This window comes from Theropithecus gelada, chromosome 20 (genome assembly GCF_003255815.1).
Source record: "Theropithecus gelada isolate Dixy chromosome 20, Tgel_1.0, whole genome shotgun sequence".
NCBI lineage: Eukaryota > Metazoa > Chordata > Mammalia > Primates > Cercopithecidae > Theropithecus > Theropithecus gelada.
In genome coordinates this window covers 53,003,158-53,021,564 of record NC_037688.1, presented here as the reverse complement: position 1 = coordinate 53,021,564, position 18,407 = coordinate 53,003,158, and the positions used below count along the sequence as shown (strand labels likewise).

The following is an 18,407-nucleotide window of genomic DNA, read 5'->3' as shown; positions in this document are numbered from 1 at the left end:
CCGTCTCTACTAAAAAATACAAAAAACTAGCCGGGCGAGGTGGCGGGTGCCTGTAGTCCCAGCTACTCGGGAGGCTGAGGCAGGAGAATGGCGTAAACCTGGGAGGCGGAGCTTGCAGTGAGCTGAGATCCGGCCACTGCACTCCAGCCCGGGCTACAGAGCGAGACTCCGTCTCAAATAAAAAAAAAAAAAAAAAAGGCCGGGCGCAGTGGTTCACGCCTGTAATCTCAGCACTTTGGGAGGTCGAGGCGGGCAGATCACGATGTCAGGAGATAGAGACCATCCTGGCTAACACCGTGAAACGCCGTCTCTACTAAAAATACAAAAAAATTAGCCGGGCATTTTGGTGGGCGCCTGTAGTCTCAGCTACTCGGGAGGCTGAGGCAGGAGAATGGCGTGAACCCGGGAGGCAGAGTTTGCAGTGAGCCGAGATCGTGCCACTGCACTCTAGCCTGCGCGATTGAGAAGACCCCGTCTCAAAAAAAAAAAAAAAAAAAAGCAGAGTACCTACCTCTGAGGGTCAGTGCAAGGGTAAATGAACCAATTTGTGCAAGGAACTTGGCCATAAATGAGGTCCAGCCAGCATAGTAATAGGTGTCAAATAAATGCTACACACTGGGCATGGTGGCTCACGCCTCTAATCCCAGCACTTTGGGAGGCTGCAGCTGGAGGATCATCTGAGGCCGGGAGTTCGACACCAGCCTGGGCAACATAACAAGACCTCGGCCGGGCGCGGTGGCTCAAGCCTGTAATCCCAGCACTTTGGGAGGCCGAGACGGGCGAATCACGAGGTCAGGAGATCGAGACCATCCTGGCTAACACGGTGAAACCCCGTCTCTACTAAAAAATACAAAAAACTAGCCGGGCGAGGTGGCGGGCGCCTGTAGTCCCAGCTACTTGGGAGGCTGAGGCAGGAGAATGGCGTAAACCCGGGAGGCAGAGCTTGCAGTGAGCTGAGATCTGGCCACTGCACTCCAGCCTGGGCGACAGAGCGAGACTCCGTCTCAAAAAAAACAAAAAACAAAAAACAAAAAAACATAACAAGACCTCATCTCTACAAAAAATGCAAAGATTAGCCAGGCATGGTGGCACATGCTTGTGGTCCCAGCTACTCAGGAGGCTGACTTGGGAGGATCACTTGAGGCCAAGAGTTCCAGGCTGCAGTGATCATACCACTGTACTCCAGCCTGGGTGACAGAGTGAGACCCTGTCTCTGAAAAGACATAAAATAGGCCGGGCACTCTGGGAGGCCGAGGCAAGCAGATCACCTGAGGTGAGTAGTTCGAGACCAGCCTGACCAACACAGTGAAACCCTGTCTCTACTAAAAATACAAAAATTAGCCGGGTGTGGTGGCAGGCAGCTGTAATCCTAGCTACTCAGGAGGCTGAGGCAGGAGAATCACTTGAACCCGGGAGGCGGAGGCTGTAGTGAACCAAGATCATGCCACTGCACTCCTGCCTGGATGACAGACAGAGACCCTGTCTCCAAAAAAATGAAAATAAATAAAACAAATGCTACCTGTGGTTGATCCAAGGGATAACTGGAGGTGTGTGGCCCGGTGCCACCACCCCAAATTGTGCCTGTTGTCTAAACGCAGCTTCCTTTAGTTCTGGCTTTCAGCAAGATGGCCCTGCCGCAGCCCTCCTCTTTGTAAACGCTGGGGCTGCCACCATTATGGCTTTATCATCAGCAACATTCCAGAGGATGAAGACTCCCCTGGTCCCAATCTCTCCTCTCCTCTCCTCTTCTGATGAGGGTGAGGGATGGGGAAGGGGTCCCAGCTCCTAGCACTTCCTCCCCTCACCCCAGAGTGCCATCAGAACAGCTCTGGGCTGTGACATCACAGAGCCCCCACCTCATGATAGCAGTCATGAGGTTGTGGCCATGGGTGCTGGTGTGGGTGTGGTTGGCTGCAATAGGGGCCATAGACACTGGTGAGAAGCTGTCTTGGGAGCAGTGGGAAGGCAGGCAGCTCTGGGGGCATAAAGGGTGATACCCACTTAGGGACTGGGAAGCCAACCCTGCACCTTCTCCTTTTCTCTCCACTCTTCTCTCCCATCCTGCTGGTCCCACCCACCCCCTGACAACCATGGGCCTTGTCGTGGTGCACCCAGCTGACCCTGAGGGAAATCAAGACCCTCCACAGCCTCCACAGTAAGGCTGGGTGGTCTCATAGGGTCCCAAGCCAGCTTCAGCCTTCAGAGATAAAGGCAGGGGTCAGCTTGGCTGTTGTCACAGACTTTGCTTGGATCCTAGCACCCAGACCCAAGCGTGCCACGGTGTCAGCCCTGGGGACAGAGTCTCCGCGCTTCTTAGACAGGCCTGACTTCTTCGATTATCCAGACTCAGACCAAGCCAGGCTCCTGGCTGTGGCCCAGTTTATTGGAGAGAAACCCATCATATTTGTTAACTCAGGTATGAACCAGCTAGAGAAGGGACCTCCCTCCCCGCCAGGGCCTGGAGGAGAGCAGCCCCCGACCCTTCCACTGGGCCATCAGAGGGGAATTAAGGGTCCTGCTTGTTTAGCAGGTTCCAGCCCCGGGCTCTTCCATCACATCCTGGTAGGCTTCCTGGTGGTGGTCGTCTTCTTTCTCCTTTTCCAGTTCTGCACCCACATGTAAGGCCTGCCCCCTTCCTCCAACCCCACCCACCACCACCTTCCTTGGGAGCAGCTGAAGAGCCCAGTTCTAGTGGGGCAGGGTGTGACCTCTCCCCTCTGATCTCCATGCCCCACAGAAACTTCCAGAAAGGGGCCTAAAGAGCCGGACAGGGGCCCCGGACTCAACCTGAGCACCCACACCCACCTCCTCTCCTGTCGATGAGCAAAAGTTCCCCACCTTTCCCTCCCTGACTGCCCAGCGAGGAGCTGGGGATCCTGCTCCCTGTGCGTTTCCCACAGCCCAAGCCCCCCACCTCCTCCCTTCCCAGCCCCAAAGAACTTGATGGTGAGGGCCTTGGTGGCGTTCACGCAGATCGTCTTTTATTAGCGGTCTGTAAAGCACCTCCCAGGGTCCCCCGACCCCAGATTGGAGGAAGCCTTGAGAGGTCAGTAGCACCAGGGACATGGCAGGGCCCGAGGGCGCGATGTGCAGCCGATGGTGAGGGACTGGGCGCCCTCGCCTGCCCCCGGGGTTGTCAGCACTGGGAAGGCTTGGGGGTAGCAGCCACCTCTCTCCCTCAACCCCTCAACCCAACAGACTAGTTCAAATTTGGGTAAATAAATAAAATAAATAAGATTCCTCAAGCTGGCCTACCCTGGAGAGGAGCCGTGGTTGCAGCCGGCCGCTCGGGAGGCCCGAGGGCCAGCCGGGTTAGTTGGGGCGTCCTCTCCTCTCGGGTGATGGGGAGCCCTGGGGGGTGGCAGCAGAGGGGCTGGGATGGCCTTGGCAGAGGCGCCTCCCCACATTCTGACTCCTGGTCCCCTTGAAACCCTGTCGGTCTCCCTCCCCACAAGCCCTCCTGCCCTCAGTGGGTGGGAGGTGGTGCCCCCTCCCCTCCTCCCGTGCAGGGGTGTGCAGGAAGGGGGCATAGTAAGGAGAAGAGGTTCCCCCTCTCCCCTCACTCAGTCCCCGAGGTGTGGGGCCTCTTCCCTTTCAGGGTCATCGTCAGTCCTGGGGTTGTCCGGGCAAGAGGACCTTGGCTCCCACCCCCAGCCATCAGCCCCAGAGCCCTGTCTCCACGGGGGTGGGGGTGGGGAGGGGGAGGGTCCTGGCCCCCGGCCTCAGTCCTGGGCCTGGCAGGCCGGGGGTGGCCGGGAGCGGGGCCAGAAGAGGCGGCAGGCCCCGCGGCAGATGAGGAAGAACCAGTAGAGCTGAGGGGCCAGAAGCAGCGCAGCGCCCAGGTTGACGTGGGCGGGGATGGCCAGGGGCACGGCCAGCAGAGGCAGGCCGGCGTGGCGCCCGTAGGCCCAGTACAGGTAGGGGAAGAGCAGCACCCGGCAGCACAGGAAGCTGAGCAGCATCAGGGCCCCGTTCACCTTGTGCAGCAGCGTGTGCTGCTGCTTGTACTGAGGGAACATGGACACCGTGGCCGCCGCGGCAGAAGGGCTCGGCCCCCCTTGGCCCTCTCCCTGCCTCCCTGCAACCCTAGCAGGCAGCTCCTCCCAGACCGGACACTTTGCCAGGACACAAGCACGAGCTCAAAAGGCAAGGGGTGAGGGGGGGAATGACGAAGGGGCCAGAGCCCTTGGCAGCAACCCTGAAGGTCCCTCCCTTACCCGTGCCCCCCGCATCGGGCTCCCGCACCCTCCCGTGCTCACTCACCTGGATGAGGATCTTGCCAAGGCAGACGAAGGGTGTGCTGACCTCTGCCATCAACATGCAACCCAGAAAGAAGTCTCCCTTCCCCTGTCGCCACACCTGAGCACACAGGCAGGAAGGTGAGGAGCTGGGGCTCCCCCTGGGTTCTTAGGCAGCCTCCACCCTTCCTCTTTCCCCTCTGTCACTTTTGGAGATGCTTGACTCTGAATGTCAAAACACCTGGGTGCAGGGCTGGGCGCGGTGGTTCACGCCTGTAATCCCAGCACCTCGGGAGGCCGAGGTAGGTGGATCACGAGGTGAGGAGTTTGAGACCAGCCTGACCAACAGGGTGAAACCCCGTCTCTACTAAAAATACCAAAAAAATTAGCCAGGCATGTTGGTGGGCACCTGTAATCCCCGCTACTGGGGAGGCTGAGGTGGGAGAATCACTTGAACTCAGGAGGCGGAGGTTGCAGTGAGCCGAGATCACACCACTGCACTCCAGCCTGAGTGACACAGAGAGACTCCGTCTTGGAAAGAGAAAAAAGAGAACACCTGGGTGCGGGAGCAGGTGCATGACTTGGCTGCATCCCTCTCACAGTCCTGCAGAAAGACTGTGTTCCTTATGTAACAGGTGAGGAAACTGAGGCTCAGAGATGTGCAACCACAGGTCCAAAGTGCTGCAGCCGGGCATTGTCCAGCCCGGGGCCAGGCTGCCCCCACACCCTGGTGCCCCTGGGCTGGTGCTCAGTGAACCCTGCCTGTCCACAGCTTTCCCTGGAAACGTGCTGGGTCTGCTTGGCTGCCAGTACCCAGACCCAGGGCTTCCCGGGTTCCTGCCAGCACCAGTGGGACCAAGGAGCAGGCCACCCACACCCCACCCGCCCAGCTCCCCGGGACTCACCACCGACAGCGGGAAGCACACCAGCACCATGGCGGCATGGTGGAGCACCATGAGGAACTCCTTGTGCAGGTAGCCACGTGCTATGGCCCACGTGCTGCCCGGGGCTCTGGCCACTCCGTCATCCCCTCCATGCCCTTTGACCTGGTGCTTGTGCCAGTGACAGAGAAACATGGCGTAGATGTCATAGATGAAGTAGGGCACAGCAAACTGCGTGTAGGCAGAGGACAGCCAGTGTCTGTTGGGCAGAGAGACAGGAGGGGGGAGGGGGTGGGTGGGTGTGGGGAGCAAGGAGGAAAGGGGACACCAGTGAGCGGGGGCAGATCTCAGGGGTTGGCACGGCAGCCCTGGACAGCAGTGGAGTCTCAGGTACAGATGAGGGATCCAGAGGGTAGAGGGTGAGAAACTTGCCCAAGCTCACGCAGTCACGCAGCTAGTAAGCGACGGTGCTGGCATTCAAATCTGTGGCCTCAGAACCCACCCATGTTCCTCTCTCTCTGCAGTACAGTGAGGGGGAAAGAAAAGAACAGAAGATGCCCACAGACCAAATGGCACAGATAGAGTGCCAAAATAAGCCCAGGCCAGGCAGGTGGGACCTTCCTTGCCGTGGTTATTTGTCCTAACCTTACCATGAGGTTAGGACCAGCAACAGCTGAATGGGTGAGAGTGCTGGAGAGAGAGGTCACAGGGGTGGACCCCCATTCCTGCCTCCTGAGGCAGGCGCTCTTCCAAACTTCCCGTGCATGCACTTATTTACCCCTCCCAAAACCCTGTAAAAGGTAGGTGTGGCCATAACCCCCACCGTACAGGTGAGGAAGTGAGTCACAGACGGGCTAGGTAACCTGGCCAAGGAAGGGACATGGGCAGTGGCTCCACAGCCCTCACTGCCATCCCCACTGTCCCCAGAAGGTCTAAGAGGCATCAGAGACAGGCCCTGTTGGCAAGTGAGGGGTCTTGTCAGCGCTGTTTGCCCTGCCCCAAAGTGACCCCATCTCTTTTCTGTTTTGTGTTGTTTCTCAGGGACAGCCAGGCATTAAGGGGAAAATGCAGAACAAAAGGAGCCAAGGACAGAGAAAGTTCCATGTACTTGGAGAGTAAACAAAAATGAGAAATGGATGAATAGACAAGACAGCATTTTTCTTCTGGAGTCAGCACATCGCCAGTTTCTCTTAAATCCTGTAGTCCCGAGACTGGTCTGGGGTGGGGGCGGAAGGTCAGAGACGTGGGCCCCGGGGAGCTCGCCCCACATGGGGGAGGAGGGATGAAAGCAGAGTCAGCCAGAAGTTATCACCAAACATGAGGCATGTGGAGGGAGCTGTGGAGAAGTTGGGGCTGAGGCCTCTGAGGATGGGGAGCCTAAGGCAGGCAGCCTGTGAGTGGAGCCAGCCCATTCTCCAGCAGGGACGGTACCAGGGAAAAGGGAACCTGAGACTGTGATGCAGTGGTGTGGAGCTGCGGCCCAGAGGCAGGGAAAGATGAGAGGGGAGGAGCAGCTGCAGAGAATGCGAGGCAAGAACACAGGGAGAAAAGGTCCAAGTGGCCTGGAGGAGTCAGGGAAGGAAGCTGCCCACAATGCAGGCCCAGCAGAGGTGATGGGAGATGGGGCCCGCTGGGCTGGTGCAGGAGACCAGGAGGGGCCACCAGGCCCTGGGCTGTCATGTGAGGTGTTAAATCCCATCCCCACCCTCTTGGCAATTAGGTGCTCAGAAGTAGGAACAGCTGCTGCCCTGGATTAACCCGGATCCTCCCCACCTACCTGAGGATTAAAGCAGGGAGGAAGGACAGGAACAGACACAGGGGGCCTGGGGAGCAGGGGGGGTGCAGAAACCAAAAGGTGACCTCTGCATGTGAAGGCTGGGGAGGAAGTGCTGGATCCCAGGCTCGGCTTGGAGAAGGGGTGGGGAGGGGCGGGCAGAGGCCAAGAAGCAGCCAAGTCCCTGGGCAGGGTGTGAAGAAAGAGTTAAGCCAAGAACTGTCCTCTGCAGCTGCCACTTAACTCAATTCCTCTCGATGAAGCCCTTCCAGGAAGGGCGGCTGCCTCACCACAGAAGAGGCAACTCATCTTCGGAAAAAGAGGAGGCAAACAGAAACAGGGCACCCCCCGTCAGAAGCGTCCAGAGAATGTCCCCTGGGACTCAGGGGCTGCCACAGAAGGGAAGTGGCGCTGAAAGCTACGAAGCGGGTGTTGTGGGCACCTCCAAGGCAACTTGCAATGGGCCACCCATGAGTCACCTAGGGCGGTCGTCAGCACCACGGACAGGGCCCCTCTCCTCTCCGTCCTCCGCCTCCTGCCCGCACACCTCTGGGCCTTTTTGGCAAGCACCAGACACTGCAGCAGCTGCCTGGCCACATTTTGGCCTCTTTGCCCTCATCCCCTCCTGCACTGCCTGGCCATGTGTGGCCTTGTGCGTGTCATCTTTCCCCTCTCCTCTCCCTCACGCATGGAGTGGGTGCCAGATGCCTGGATTCTGGGAGGGCCTGAGGGGTGAGCCCGGCATGAGGAGGGGGCACCCCATCTGGGTGCTGGAGGGAAATGGGATCTGCCTCCTGGGGTGGAAGGCAGGGAAGAGGTGGGGAACCCACGACAACACAGGAGACCTGGAAGCCAACTAGGAAGCGCTTTGAGGATCCTCTGTGATCCCCGCTCCTTCTCCCCCTGGTTCTGACCTTTAAGGACAGGACGGGATAAATTTATCCCTGGGTGTTGAGTTGCAGTTATTGCAGTGAACTTGCTCAGGTCCAAGTTAAGGGCTTGGGGACCACGGACAGAGTTCCCTCCAAGATGTGGGGTCTTCCAGGGTTATGTGTACACACCAACCACTGGCACCTGGGCAGGGGGGTTCTCGCGGCACTTACTGGTCATCGATGATGTGCTTGCAGGAGGTGGAGACGATGTAGCCGGCAGTGGAGGCCATGATGGCCTGGACAGAGGACACCAGCCTGGGGGAGAGAGGGAGGCGTGCTAGAAGGGCAGAAGGGAAGAGGCGTGTGCCTTGATTTCTCCTCGTTGCTAGTCTAGTGACTGCACTTTGCATTCAGCCACTTCTCAGACCAGTCCTTGCCCGCCTTCTCCCAAGGCTGGGCTGCCTGAAATGTGCCCCACCACAGGCACCTCACGGCTCTCTGGTCTGCTCGGCTGCTGTTCCTCGGTCCACTCCACTCCTTGCCACCTTCTCCCTTCCCCATTTGTGGAAACTGAGTCTCCCTCTTCTCGGGGCGGCAGGGTGTCCGTCCTGAGGTGAGACCCCACTAAGAGTGAGCTGCTGGCCCGGACCTCTCCCCACGAGGGGAGCCTGGGCCAGTTCTTGCCCCATTCAGCTGCCCAGTCATGACGCGGGCCTCACTCTGGACCCTTTGTGACCCCCGAGCTCCCCAGTCACTCTCCCACTGTCTCCTGACTGCCACTAGCCTCCACTCTGCACTCTGGCCCTGTTCTAGGGGTATACAGTTGCACCATCCACTCCTCCATCCCTGGCCCCCAAACACTCGCCCTGAATGACACCTAGCTGTCTGGCCCTGGCCTCGTTCCCTAATGTCTTACAGGAATGTCTTCACTGCATGCCGGCCCTGTTCTGGAGGGTGGGAGGGTGTACCGGGAAGAAGAGAGAGGCAGGCTGAACACTAGTAGACCAGATGGCAGGGCTGGACGAGGTCTCCCAGGACAGTGAGCAAGGCAGGCAGTGAGGAGAGAGGAAGCCTGGGGGTAAAGCCCCCAACCCCCATAGGAACTCCCAATACCCACCAACTGAGGGTCCAGAGAAGTGCCAGGTCCCTTCCATTCCCTGAGAAGCCCAAGAAGCAGAGAGGAGCTGAGGGGAAGGAAAGTGGTTTACCTGGCTGAGACAATGACCGCGTCGGCCTCCTCCCAGCGCAGCTGGGGCAGCCGCTGGAGCGTATTCTTGGAGAGGAGGAAGAGTCCGGGGAACACCACCCCCCCGGCCACCATCGGGGTCAGCATGGTGGCTGAGGACTTGGGCAGGGAGGCAGGCGGGCCGTGAAGGGTCAGGGAGGCTGAGCGGAAGGAGTTAGGGGTGGAGAAGGGACGCCAAGCCCGGGAAGGAGGGAGAAAACGATGGGAAGGGGCACAAAGGGGACAGGGCGGCGACGGGATGGGGCCAGAGAGTCCAATGAAACTGGGGAGTCAGGAGGGGGCCAGTTGGGCAGAGACGGGGGAGGGGAGGATGGGAGAAGGGGAGCAGGAGCAGGCCAGTGAGGGATGGGGAGAGGCGAGGAGGGGATGGCTTGGTGAGGGACAGAGAGGAAGAGGGGACAGGAGGAGGATGCAAATGGGGGAGGGGAGGGAGCCACCAGGCAGGTGGGGAGGGGAGGCTTACGTGAGAGGCTGGGAGGGCTCGAGGAGGCGGGGAGGGGGTGGGGGTGGGTCTGGGTGCCAGCCCCAAAGGAAGGAGGCAGGCAGGAGGGAGCGGAGGAGCAGGCAGGAGGGAGCGGAGGAGTAGCCGGGCAAGCGGTCAGCGGTCACCACCGCTCTCCCAGCTCCACTGCCTCCTCTCGCTGCCGCCCCGGTCCCCGCCACCCGGCACAGACACCGCACATGGCATCATAGAGACTCCGTGCCCAGCCCCCTGCCCCCTCGGTGGGGAGGGGGAGGGGGAGGGGAAGTGACCAGCTTGGGGAGGGCGGGGGAGGGGCAGGGAAATGATGGCACCGACCAGACACCGAGAAACCGGACCTGCAGCGGCGTCTCCCCATGCAGCTCTGAGCCACAGCCTCGGCTGCGACAGAGATGGGGGGAGCAGAGAAAGAGGGAGGGGGAGGCCCTTAAAGGAACAGCAGCTGCAGCGGCACAGGGGGCTGCTGGGGACAGGGGCCAGCTCTTCTCTTGGGGAGGAAGGGGGCTTAGGGCTCCTTGGCCAGCTGGGAGGGGGCCCTGAGCCCCCACAGGGGCCTGACCCTGTTTCCCATCAGCACTTTGCAAATGCCTGGCATCTCCTCCCTCGCCAAGCCATCCCTCTGGGGCCTGCCCCGGGTCCCAGCTTTGGGTGCCCACTCCAGCGAAAGATAGGCTTCCCCAGGAGAGGGAGCGGGAGCAAGTGGTGCTTTCTCAGAAGGAAGACTGAAGGAGGGGATGGGAGGAAAAATATCTCAACACAGTATCCTCAGACACAGAGGCTCCCTCACCCTATGGCCGGGAAGGAAGCTGACATTGGCCAGAGGGGGCACCTGACTGTGCCGCAGGGCTGCCCATGTCCCGTCTGCTGCAGGAGCTCCGAGGGCGCTGTGCCTGTCCTTCCCACAGGGCCAGCAACGATCCTGAGGCTCCCTGAGGTCACTCAGTTCAGAAGTGGCAGAGCCCTCTCATTGCAGGTGTTGGAGGGGCAGGGAGTGGAAGAAGGGGGGAGTGGGGGGGCGGGGGGCCACTGCCTCTCAGGAAGCCCCAGGGAGCCCTAGGATGCCCAGGGCCCTATTCTTCAGACAGCCAGCCCCTCCTGACCGCCCCTAAATTCCTACCCCTCTCTAGGAGCTCCTAGCTTCCCTTCCTCTGCAACTTCCACAAACAGCCTAGTTTCAGAGTGGGAAAGGACTGCGGGGTGGGCTGGTGCAAGCTCCTCACTGGCCCATAAAGAAAGTGAGGCCTGGGAACTGGGCCAGGGTCGCGCTGTGGGACTGGAGCCAGAGGCACTGCCTCCTTTGACTTCTGCCCTCCCATCCTGATCCCAACTGTCCTGTGGACTTCAGCATGACAAGGGCCTGTTATGCAAACTCCTTTGGTCTCCAAGCTCAATAATCAACCCTGTGGTTTGCCTTTCTCTGCCAGAGCCCACTCCTCGCCTCCCCAAAAGAAAAGCCGGGGCTGGGATTTGCTGTTTTGTGCTGCCCTCTAGCGGCGATCTGTAGGAAAGCACCCACGAAGTCTCAGGCCGATTTGGAGCCGGTTTTAGAGACAATAGCGGACCTCGCTCGTGCCCTCAGCCCTTCACTGGAGGGGGAAAGGGGATCCAGCTCTCTGAGTTTCTACTACATGCTGGGCATAGTACCAGGTGATTTCTACTGATTCTTATTTGGTATCCCTGTTTTATAGAAGAAACAGGTTTAGAAATCTTGTGGGTTTTATTTTGTTTTGTTTTTTTGAGATAGGGTCTCATTCTCTCCCCCAGGCTGGAGTACAGTGGCACGATCATGGCTCACTGCAACCTCAACCTCCCCAGGCTCAAATGATCCTCATGCCTCAGCCTCCCGAGTAGCTGGGACTACGGGCGCACACCACCATGCCCAGGTAATTTTTGTATTTTTTGTAGAGATGAGGTTTTGCCATGTTGGCCAGGCTGGTCTCAAACTCCTGGGCTCAAGCAATCCACCCACCTCTGCCTCCCAACATGCTGATATTACAGGTGGGAGCCACCATGCCCAGAGGAAAGCTGGGTTTCTTTTTTTTTTTTTTTTTTCTGAGACGGAGTCTCGCTCTGTTGCCCAGGCTGGAGTGCAGTGGCCGGATCTCAGCTCACTGCAAGCTCCCCCTCCTGGGTTTATGCCATTCTCCTGCCTCAGCCTCCCGAGTAGCTGGGACTACAGGCGCCCGCCGCCACGCCCGGCTAAGTTTTTGTATTTTTAGTAGAGACGGGGTTTCACCATGTTAGCCAGGATGGTCTCGAGGTCCTGACCTCGTGATCCGCCCATCTCGGCCTCCCAAAGCGCTGGGATTACAGGCGTGAGCCACCGCGCCCGGCCAAGAAAGCTGGGTTTCAAACCCATGGTTGTGGCCAGGCACAGTGTCTCATGCCTGTAATACCAGCACTTTGGGAGGCCAAGGCTGACAGAGCATGAGATCAGGAGATCGAGACCATCCTGGCTAACACGGTGAAACCCCATCTCTTCTAAAAATACAAAAAATTAGTCAGGTGTGGTGGTAGGCGCCTGTAGTCCCAGCTACTTGGGAGGCTGAGGCAGGAGAATCGCTTGAACCCAGGAGGTGGAAGTTGCAGTGAGCTGAGATCGCGCCATTGCACTCCAGCCTGGGCGACAGAGTGAGACTCCATCTCAAAAGAAAACAAAAAACAAAAAAATCATAGTTGCATAACCCCAAAGCCACACGTGAGCAAAACTGCAAAAAGGACTGAGGTTGAGGAGGCTGGGTGATGGGCGGCCACCGTAACTACTCGAGATTGAGGACTACAAGGCTGGTCACAGAACTGTGGTTTCACTTCAGATGAGTAGAGACAGGCTTTTTTGTCTGCCAGGAAATCCATGTAGACACCCTAGTAAAATCTGTGTTCCATGTACTGCCTCCCGCTCCTATGGTTTGCTGATAGTGCGCTTTTATGGTAAGCTTTGTCACACAGGTCATAGATCTGCAGCCCAAGGGCCCAACCCAGCCCACAGACATGTTTTGTTTGGCCAGTATGCAGTTGTCAGTATAGTAGTTCTTAAATAAGTTCTTAGTTACTTATCAGTATTCAAGAATTGGGAGAGGCTGAGCGTGGTGGCTCACGCCTGTAATCCCAGCACTTTGGGAGGCCAAGGTGGGCAGATCACCTGAGATCAGGAGTTTGAGACCAGCCTGGCCAACATGGTGAAACCCCATCTCTACTAAAAATACAAAAATTAGCCAGATGTAGTGGCGCACACCTGTAATACCAGCTACTCGGGAGGCTGAAGCAGGAATGTTGCTTGAACTTGGGAGGTGGAGGTTACAGTGAGCCACAATTGAGCCACTGAACTCCAGCGTGGGCAACAGAGTGAGATTCTGTCTCAAAAAAAAGAATAAAAAAGAATTGGGAGGAAGCCCACCACAATGACATGCACCTGTAGTCTCAGCTACTCAGGAGGCCGAGGCAGGAGGATCACTTGAGCCCAGGAGTTCAAGACCAGCCTGGGCAACATGGAGAAACCCCGTCTCTACTAAAAGTACAAAAATTAGCCGGGCGCAGTGGCTCAAGCCTGTAATCCCAGCACTTTGGGAGGCCGAGACGGGCGGATCACGAGGTCGGGAGATCGAGACCATCCTGGCTAACATGGTGAAACCCCGTCTCTACTAAAAAATACAAAAAACTAGCCGGGCGACGTGGCGGGTGCCTGTAGTCCCAGCTACTCGGGAGGCTGAGGCAGGAGAATGGCGTAAACCCGGGAGGCAGAGCTTGCAGTGAGTTGAGATCTGGCCACTGCACTCCAGCCTGGGCGGCAGAGCGAGACTCCGTCTCAAAACAAAAATAAAAAATAAAAGTACAAAAATTAGCCAGGCATGGTGGTGCACATCTGTAGTCCCAGCAACTTGGGAGTCAGCCTGATTCTCAGGGTGAATCACTTGTCAGGGAGGTCAAGGCTGCAGTGAGTCATGGTGGTGTCACTGCACTTCAGCCTGGGTGACAGAGTGAGACCCTGTCTCAAAACAAAAGAAGAAGAGGCCAGGTACAGTGGCTCATGCCTGTTATCCCAGCACTTCGGAGGCTGAGAAGGGAGAATCCTGTGAGCCCAGGAGTTCAAGACCAGCTTGGGCAACATAGTGAGACCCTGTTTCTTCCAAAAAAAAAAAAAATTAGCCAGGTGGGGTGGCGCATTTCCTGTTGTCCCAGCTATGGCAGGAGGATTGGTTGAGCCTGGAAGTTCAAGGCTGCAGTGAGCCATGATAGTGCCACTGCACTCCAGCCTAGGCAACAGAGCAAGACCTGTCTCAACAACAACAATGACAAAGAATCATAACTGAAAACATTGGCCCACATTCTAACTGTATAACTTTATCAGTGGCTGGAGCCGAGCAGCACAGGCCCTCAGCAGAGAAGGTGAGTCCTCCTGCCTACATCCTCCCCGCAGAGCCCACATCCCTCATATTATCTGCAGGAGTTTGCAGCCCCTGCTCTACAGGCACGGATTCACATGATCTTCATACAACATCTCCATGAAGGAGAGTGGGGGTTATTATCAAGCCCATTTACCAGTGAGGGATCTGAAGTTCAGAGAAATTAAATGACTCACAAAAGACACCACTGTTGGTGTCTTTTTTTTTTTTTTTTTTTAAGACAGAGTCTCACTCTGTCGCCTACGCTGGAGTACAGTGGCATGATCTCAGCTCACTGCAACCTCCACCTCCCGAGTTCAAGTGATTCTTCTGTCTCAGCCTCCAGAGCACCTGGGATTACAGGCACCTGCCACCATACCTGGCTAATTTTTGTATTTTTAGTTCAGACAGGGTTTCACCATGTTGGCCAGGCTGGTCTTGAACTGCTGACCTCAGGTGATCCACCTGCCTCAGACTCCCAAAGTGCTGGAATTACAGGCGTGAGCCACCGTGCCCAGCCTGCTGGTGTCTTTTGACTCCAAATCCCAGCTCCACCCCACACTCTGCTTCTGTTTTCACCACGAACTCATCCTGAAAGTAAGAGGTCAGTTCCACCAGCCGTGGCCCCAGGAAGGACACCCGCACCCTGGTCCTCTTACTTGGATGCTACCAGGACAGCCTCTTGTTTTTCCATCTGTAGGCTGGCGTGGTTCTGCAAGCCCCAGCGCAGGACAGTGAAGCACAACGGGAAGAAGACGCAACCCCCTGCGAATAGCAGGGCCATGCCTGCCTGCAGCCAAGAAGGCAGAAAAAGACGGCCATGAGAACACCTCAGCACAACGCCCTCAGACCCCCTGGCAGCCTTCTTCACCCCCAATGAGGCAAGGCCCAAGAGACCCATCCATCTGTGGCCATCCAAAGCCACCAGGCAAACCTCTTCTCTAAGCTCTTTTGCATCCTTATTACTCTTTTAATATTCATCATCCGGGGCAATTTGACATCCTAATTATCCTAATTTTTTGTTTTACACACCCAATTTAGACAATTTCTTTTCTTTTCTTCTTCTTCTTCTTTGTTTTTTTTTTTGAGATGCAGTCTTGCTCTTGTTACCCAGGCTGGAGTGTGGTGGCATGATCTTGGCTCACTGCAACCTCCACCTCCCGGGTTCAAGCAACTCTCGTGTCTCAGGCTCCTGAGTAGATGGGATTACAGGTGCCCGCCACCGTGCCCGGCTAATATTTGTGTGTTTTAAGAGAGACAGGACTTTACTATGTTGGTCAGGATGATCTCGAATTCCTGACCTTAGGTGATCTGCCTGCCTTGGCCTCCCAAAGTGCTGGGATTACAGGCATGAGCCACTGCACCCAGCCCCTCCTACTCTTAAACTCCACCCTTTTCCATCTTCTGCATGCCCCCCCCGCCGCCCACCTTATGTCACCTCTCCCTTCTCCCCAGGCCTCACCTCTAAGGGACAGGTTGGAAGACAGAAAGGAAGGTTGATGTTTCTCCTCAGCACCGAAAACTTGGAAAAAGGAAGGGAGGGGGTTGTCAAGATAGTTGGAACTTTAAAATGACATTCCTTGAAAAAACAAAATAAAGCCAAAGCGATTGTTGTTCCATTAAAAAAGAAAACAAAAGAAATAACAGGCGCAAGGCTGAAACTACATATATTTACATAGATATCATTTTTGTTTAGAAAGACCTCCCCTCCCATCTACTCTGGGGAGCAGAGGTTTGGGGCAGGCACAGGCAGGATGAAGGGAATCAGGCCCTGTCATCCTGCCTTCCTGAAGTGGCTTCCAAGGGACCTTCTTGGGACAAAAGGAAGGTGTCAAACTGCAAAGGCACGAGGCTGCTCTGCAGAGGCAGTTGGGTAGGGCAGGAGTATGCTCTCCCGTTGGTGGACTGGCTAGAAGATGCCATCCTCCCATTGGCCAGCCAGTTGATACATGTGCCCTATCATTTGCTTCCTATGGGGGCTGGGGGGCGGTTCCAGCAAGCCTTGCCTAGAATTGGCCAGTTAGAATCCATCGGTGACTTGATGGACAGCTACGTTTCAGGGACGTGTTCAAAGAAGGAAAAGGAGGGAGGGGGAAATCAGAGCAGCTGCACAGCCCGGCGTGGAGGCTCACGCCTGTAATCCCAGCACTTCGGGAGGCCAAGGCGGGTGGACCATCTGAGGTCAGGAGTTCAAGACCATGCTGGCCAACATGGGGAACTCCATCTCTAATAAAAATACAAAAATTAACCAGGCGTGATGGCGGGTACCTGTAATGCCAGCTACTCGGGAGACTGAGGCAGGAGAATCACTTGAATCCGGGAGGCAGAGGTTGCAGTGAGCCGAGATCTCCTCACTGCACTCCAGCCTGGGCGACAGAGAGAGACTGTGTTTCAAAAAAAACAAAAACAAAAAACAAAAAACAACAACAACAACAAAAAACACCAGCAGGTGCGGTGGCTCAGGCCTGAAATCCCAGCACTTCGGGAGGCCAAGGTGGGAGGATCACTTGAGGTCAGGAGTTCAAGATCAGTTTGGGCAATATAGTGGAACCCCTGTCTCTACAAAAAATAAGAATAGTAGGCCAGGCGCGGTGGCTCATGCCTGTTATCCCAGCACTTTGGGAGGCCGAGGCGGGCAGATCACGAAGTCAGGAGATCGAGACCATCCTGGCTAACACGGTGAAACCCCGTCTCTACTAAAAATACAAAAAATTAGCCGAGCGTGGTGGCGGGCACCTGTAGTCCCAGCTACTGGGGAGGCTGAGGCAGGAGAATGGCGTGAACCCGGGAGGCGGAGCTTGCAGTGAGCTGAGATCGCGCCACTGCACTCCAGCCTGGGGCAACAGAGAGAGATTGTGTCTCAAAAATAATAATAATAAAATAGTCCAATGCAATGACACATACCTGTGGTCCCAGGTACTTGAAAGGATGAAGCGAAAGAATGGAAAGAATTGCTTGAGCCCAGGAGTTCAAGGCTGTAATGAGCTATGATCATACCACTGCACTCCATCCTGGGCAACAGAGCGAGACCCTGCCCCCCAAAAAAAGCAGTCCTAAGTAGTTATTGTAGGCAGTGTAGGATAAAAGGTAAAGAAGGTCATTTCGGCCAGGCGCGGTGGCTCACGCCTGTAATCCCAGCACTTTGGGAGGCCAAGGTGGGTGGATCATGAGGTCAGGAGTTTGAGACCAGCCTGACCAACATGGTGAAACCCCATCTCTACTAAAAATAGTGGCGCACACCTGTAATCCCAGCTACTCAGGAGGCTGAGACAGGAGAATTGCTTGAATCCAGGAGGCAGAGGTTGCAGTGAGCCAAGATTGTGCCACTGCACTCTAGTCTGAGCAACAGAGCGAGACTCTGTCTCAAAAACAAAAAAAAGAAAAAAAAAGAAGGCCATTTCTACCTTGGAAGTACATGGACTTCAAATTCAGAGTCCACAGATAATCAAAGAAACATTTAATTTCCCTATTGCTGAAATAAAGAAACAAATAAAGAAACACACTGAATGGCTCTGTTTACATCAAATTCAGAAAAGCAAAACATCTATCATGAAAAATCAGAACAGTGTTTAACTTGGGGAAGATATTGACTGGGAAGAGACCCCAGGGAACCTTCTGAAGTGTTGGAAATGCCCTTATATTGATCACCAGTGTAAACATATGTAAACGTTCTTGAGGCATCTTCTTAAAATGTGTGCCCCTAAAGTGAAGCTGCAGTTTTTAAAATGCTAAATTTAGGCTCTTCCTTTCTCTGAATGATCGTGGGCAAAGCCTTAATGAGCCTCAATTTCTTCACCTGTGAGGCTGGGTTAATAATAGTGTCAGATCACTAAATGCTGCTTATACTACAGGTATAAGCATTGATCTGTATTTTCGGTCTCTAAAAGAAAAAAAAAAAAGCCCAGTGTGGTGGTGCACACCTGTAGTACCAGCACTTTGGGAGGCCAAGGCAGGAGGATCACTTGAGGACAGGAGGCTGAGGGTGCAGTGAGCTTTGATCATGAGACTGCACTCCAGCCTTGGGCCACAGAGTGCAACTCCGTCTCTAAAAAAATTAATTAAAAATATCAAGTCATGGCCGGGTGCAGTGGCTCAAGCCTGTAATCCCAGCACTTTGGGAGGTCGAGACGGGCGGATCACGAGGTCAGGAGATCGAGACCATCCTGGCTAACACGGTGAAACCCCGTCTCTACTAAAAAATACAAAAAACTAGCCGGGCGAGGTGGCGGGCGCCTGTAGTCCCAGCTACTTGGGAGGCTGAGGCAGGAGAATGGCGTGAACCCGGGANGCTCAAGCCTGTAATCCCAGCACTTTGGGAGGCCGAGACGGGCGAATCACGAGGTCAGGAGATCGAGACCATCCTGGCTAACACGGTGAAACCCCGTCTCTACTAAAAAATACAAAAAACTAGCCGGGCGAGGTGGCGGGCGCCTGTAGTCCCAGCTACTTGGGAGGCTGAGGCAGGAGAATGGCGTGAACCCGGGAGGCGGAGCTTGCAGTGAGCTGAGATCTGGCCACTGCACTCCAGCCTGGGCG

General features: G+C 56.0%; 2 protein-coding genes across 5 annotated transcripts; one reads left to right on the top strand and one right to left on the bottom strand.

The window, feature by feature from the left end:
- The first annotated feature begins 1,870 nt into the window (after window positions 1-1,870).
- C20H16orf92 (chromosome 20 C16orf92 homolog) lies at window positions 1,871-3,219 on the top strand. Of its 2 annotated transcripts, none has more exons than XM_025370465.1 (4): window positions 1,871-1,935; window positions 2,258-2,416; window positions 2,531-2,618; window positions 2,738-3,219. In XM_025370465.1, the coding sequence occupies exons 1-4, from the start codon at window positions 1,872-1,874 to the stop codon at window positions 2,757-2,759; spliced, it is 333 nt and encodes a 110-aa protein (XP_025226250.1). In that variant the 5' UTR covers window position 1,871; the 3' UTR covers window positions 2,760-3,219. The 2 variants fall into 2 exon arrangements, with proteins under 2 accessions (XP_025226250.1, XP_025226249.1); XM_025370464.1 differs by having other exon boundaries at window positions 2,178-2,416.
- On the bottom strand, window positions 2,959-15,872 carry FAM57B (family with sequence similarity 57 member B). 3 transcript variants are annotated; one of them, XM_025370461.1, is made up of 6 exons: window positions 15,334-15,872; window positions 14,531-14,661; window positions 7,997-8,080; window positions 5,144-5,378; window positions 4,264-4,359; window positions 2,959-4,007 (listed from the first exon to the last, which is right to left on the bottom strand). In XM_025370461.1, the coding sequence occupies exons 1-6, from the start codon at window positions 15,583-15,585 to the stop codon at window positions 3,723-3,725; spliced, it is 1,083 nt and encodes a 360-aa protein (XP_025226246.1). In that variant the 5' UTR covers window positions 15,586-15,872; the 3' UTR covers window positions 2,959-3,722. The 3 variants fall into 3 exon arrangements, with proteins under 3 accessions (XP_025226246.1, XP_025226247.1, XP_025226248.1); XM_025370462.1 differs by lacking the exons at window positions 14,531-14,661; window positions 15,334-15,872 and adding an exon at window positions 8,974-9,840; XM_025370463.1 differs by lacking the exons at window positions 14,531-14,661; window positions 15,334-15,872 and adding an exon at window positions 8,631-8,649.
- Between the last annotated feature and the right edge of the window lie 2,535 nt (window positions 15,873-18,407).

Coding starts and splice junctions, on each gene's coding strand:
- C20H16orf92 (XM_025370464.1), top strand. CDS start 1,886: ATGGGTGCTGGTGTGGGTGTGGTTGGCTGCAATAGGGGCCATAGACAC. Junction 1,936..2,177: donor AATAGGGGCCATAGACACTG/GTGAGAAGCTGT, acceptor GTGGTCTCATAG/GGTCCCAAGCCAGCTTCAGC. Junction 2,417..2,530: donor CATCATATTTGTTAACTCAG/GTATGAACCAGC, acceptor CTTGTTTAGCAG/GTTCCAGCCCCGGGCTCTTC.
- FAM57B (XM_025370461.1), bottom strand. CDS start 15,585: ATGGGAGGGGAGGTCTTTCTAAACAAAAATGATATCTATGTAAATATA. Junction 14,662..15,333: donor TTCCAACCTGTCCCTTAGAG/GTGAGGCCTGGG, acceptor TCTTGGCTGCAG/GCAGGCATGGCCCTGCTATT. Junction 8,081..14,530: donor GCTGTCCTGGTAGCATCCAA/GTAAGAGGACCA, acceptor TCTCTCCCCCAG/GCTGGTGTCCTCTGTCCAGG.